The sequence below is a fragment of the Pteropus vampyrus genome, unplaced genomic scaffold (genome assembly GCF_000151845.1).
Source record: "Pteropus vampyrus isolate Shadow unplaced genomic scaffold, Pvam_2.0 Scaffold59, whole genome shotgun sequence".
NCBI lineage: Eukaryota > Metazoa > Chordata > Mammalia > Chiroptera > Pteropodidae > Pteropus > Pteropus vampyrus.
The window spans coordinates 44,046-47,902 of NW_011888840.1; the positions used below are offsets into that span (position 1 = coordinate 44,046).

The window sequence follows — 3,857 nt, forward strand, 5'->3', positions numbered from 1 at the left end:
GAGAAACATTGATCATGTGTTCTCCTTATGCCCAAAGATGCCATAATAATGTAGGGTGAGGAGTGGGAAATATTGAGCTTTATGACAGCAGCAGGTGTTTATTGAGTATATAACCATTCTGCATGCCACTGTCACTTTCCATTCTGCACGTAACCATGAAGGAAGTGGGTATTTTTAAAGGCAAAGAAGTTCATAGAACCCAGCATTGGTGTAGGGCTTCGTATTTGCAAAGATGTTTAAATAATCTAATTTGAACCCGTGAGGATACCTTGTTTTATAAACAATGTTGTTGAGACATAGAGGAGGACAAATGGCTTAAGATCATCCAGCAAAGGAGCCTAGACTTAAATCCCTAGGATTAGATTCTAAACTTTAAATCTTTTCCACAGGTACACAGCTGCCTTTTTAATACTTTCCAATTTTGGTTTATCTATGTAATAGGTATAGATATTTTTAGACTTAAAATACGGTATTTTATTTTGTTATTTTATATGTTACATTTCATATTATTTATGTTATGTATTATAATAATACAGTGTTTGGGTTTCTATTGCTATTACCCACTCAGAAAACAATAGAGGGAAATGGTGATTTTCAAGTGTTTTAGTATTTTCACATTCTTTGAGTTGTTAGCATTAATTAATTAATCGATTAGTAATCGGGAGCAAGCGTACACATGAATTATTTAAGCATTATACTTAAAGAAATATGGTGATTAGATCAACAGAACAACAGATACGGGAGAACATTAAGCTAATCAATCTCGACCAAACTTTCTCCCTTCCCCCGCTTCTCCCCACTTTCTCCCTCTTCTTCCTTTTCGTCTTCTTTTCTTTCTTCCCTTTTATTTTCTTATTTTCTCCGTAAGTGAAGGGATACTTTCTAAGAAGCAAAAAAAACAAAAAAAAAAATCTTTAGGCTCAATCCTAATTGTGCTTCTTGGCTTAATACACTTATTCATTCAATTCATTCATCAGTGAATATTTATTGAGTACTTCATTAGTTTCCTATGGCTGCTGTAACAGATTAACACAGACTTGTTGGCTTAAAACAATACAAATGTATCATCTTCTAGCTCTGGAGTCAGAAGCCTGAGATGAAGGTGTCAGCGGGTCTGCATCCCTTCTGGAGGTTCTGAGGGGAGAAACCATTTCCTTGCCTTTTTCAGCTTCTTGAGGCCACTTGCATTTCTTTGCTCCTGGCCCCTTCCTTGTAGCATCCCAAACTTTTGCTTGTGTTGTCACATCTCCTACTTCCGCCTTTCACTTTCTTGCCTCGCTCTTATAAGGATCCCTGTGATTACATTGGGTCCACCTAGGTAACCCAGGATAATTCCCCTGTGTTAAACTCAGCTGTGTAATTCCCTTGTGTAATCCCCCTTTTCCATGTGAACTAACATATTCACAGATTCTGGTGATTAGGACATGGACATCTTTGAGGGTTGGGGATGTTATTCAGCTCACCACAAGTACCTACCATGTGCCAAGCACTGCACAGACTTATATTCTGTTGGATTCTGTTTTGCTGTTATCTTTGACAGCTGGAGATCTGTGTGTCTTTCCGTTTTTCTATTTGAGTGAGATAAACAAATCACTTATGGTGAATATCTACCTCTTCAGCCATACAACAGATACACCATTTGTGTCAGCTGAATGGAAAGTAGCCATTAAGAGAAGTACTTCCATTTGGGGCAGTAGCTATGAGTCAGTTTCATACTCCCTATGACATATCCAGAGTGGCCTCTCATTATTGAATGATGCCCTTTTACTTTCTTATTGTAATTCGCCTCTCACAGGTTGATTAACTGACTTAATATAAAAGTTGGCCTCATCCATGTTCATAAGGACGGAAAATAGAGAAATGTGTGGAACTTATTTCACCTGGGATACTTTGGCAAGTGAAAGGAAGCGCTATTAATAATTATGCAGAAACAGAGAAAAGAGGATTGCCCTGGGAACACCAGGCCATAGGGTCTTCCTATACACTGGGTCCAAGTGAATAAATAACAGCCATAAATGCTGTGACTATGAAAATGTATTGAGTACCCCATAGGTTCAGAGCATCGTAGTAGAAGCTTTATATACTTTACCTCATTTAATTCTTACAACAATCTTAGAGATAGTATTATTATTATTATTATTATCATCGATATTATCAATCATCCTTAATTTAGAATTCAGGAAATAGGGCTCAGAAATTTAAATACCTAGCTTAAGCTAGTAAATTGCTGAGTTAGGATTTAAACCCGGTTTTGTACAACAAATGCTTTTTCCATTATATTGCCTTCCAAGAAAAAGTGTCGCTTCTCAGAAATTATTGAATTACAGTTGTCAGCTGGGTATAGTTGGGTATTTTAAGAATGACATCGCCTGTTAGAACTATACAGTCTTTATTGGACATCTGTGAAAAACTAGGAGCTGTAGTAGATTTTTCTTCTTTGTCTTTCCTTTAGGTCTGTCAGTTTGTCGTCTCTGTAAATGGGCTCAATGTGCTGCATGTAGACTACCGGACCGTGAGCAATCTGATTCTGACGGGCCCGCGGACGATTGTCATGGAAGTTATGGAGGAATTAGAGTGCTGAGCAGATGGACCTACCAACCCTTTGGGCACCCTGTGGATGAGCAATGCCAAAATGACACAAAGCAATGCAATGGGGACAAGACTTCCATACAAATGGATGGCTTTGGACATACATATCTTTTCTTTATAAATACACATCATGAGTTTCATACACTGTCTGAATGTGGAAGAACCAGGTAATACATCTTAAAAACAACTATGTCAGTGTAGAAAAAATTTGAGAAACAGAATTTTCTTACTTGGTAGAATCGCCTTACCTGTTTTCTAGTTGTAGTTTTTATCCACTGTTTTATTTTTTTTTTTTCTTAGTTTGCCGAAAGTGGTCGAAATGTTTCTCTAGCCAAAATAGCAACATACTAAAATTCTCTTCATCAGAATCAATAGAGTAGTTTTTACAGACTTAATTTGTACTCTCACCAAAATGAGCATGAAACTGTTTGTTAAAGGATGTAGATAAATTTTACTGATCTTCAAATTAAAGCAACATTCAAAGGAATAGTACCTGTTAATTAGCATTTTGAAGAAGATTTTAAAGCATTCAAGTGCTTAAAAGCCATCAAAAATGGCTTTTTCATAATTTCTTTAACTATGGCATTAGTTAAAAAATAAAAACAAACATTGCGATGATATGGTGGGTAGATAGGAAGATACTACTTAAAATTGTTTGTTTTCTCTCTCAGAGCCTAAGTCATTTTGTTCTTTCAATCAGCTCCAGCAGCTTTCTAGAATTAATGCTGAATATGTTGAATGTCAAAACAGAAGTTTGTATACATATATTTCAAAATCAAGCCTCTGGCAAGATTTCACCTTGAAGTTGTCCCTTTTTAAGTGAAGTATGCTAGAACTCGGCCCACGTGTGATAAAACTTGAAACTAAATTGCCTTATTGGCCCGAATTTTTACTAACTTTCTGGTGTAACATTCTAAGCACATGACATGCTGCTTATCTGGTGGGATTATTTTTCACCGAAAGCACCATCTTGTTTTGTAACTTTTCAGCTCACTTGTATATATGCATGTTTCTTTTCTTTTCTTTTCTTTTCTTTTCTTTTCTTTTCTTTTATCTAGAAAAGAATAGATTTGGGAGCTTGGTGTATAGAGGAAATTCCTCAAATTAGGGAGTCAGAGAATTCTAAATTCTTCTTAATTTCATATAATGCATTTTAATGGCAAGGTTACTTTCTTATTATATATTAATAAAATATAAATGTCGTACCTCAGCCATTTTTTTTTGTGATAGGTTATCATAATGTATTGGTACTGGTGGAATCAACATAC

At 35.9% G+C, this 3,857-nt stretch overlaps 1 protein-coding gene across 1 annotated transcript in view; it reads left to right on the top strand.

The window, feature by feature from the left end:
- The window catches only part of LOC105292565 (DEP domain-containing mTOR-interacting protein), a gene marked incomplete at its 5' end in the record, with an annotated part of 46,193 nt that extends 42,394 nt beyond the window's left edge, over nucleotides 1-3,799 (top strand). Inside the window, one exon of the mRNA XM_023530962.1 lies at nucleotides 2,453-3,799. Within this exon, the coding sequence (XP_023386730.1) occupies nucleotides 2,453-2,581 (129 nt within the window). The remainder of the gene's footprint in view (nucleotides 1-2,452) is intronic.
- Between the last annotated feature and the right edge of the window lie 58 nt (nucleotides 3,800-3,857).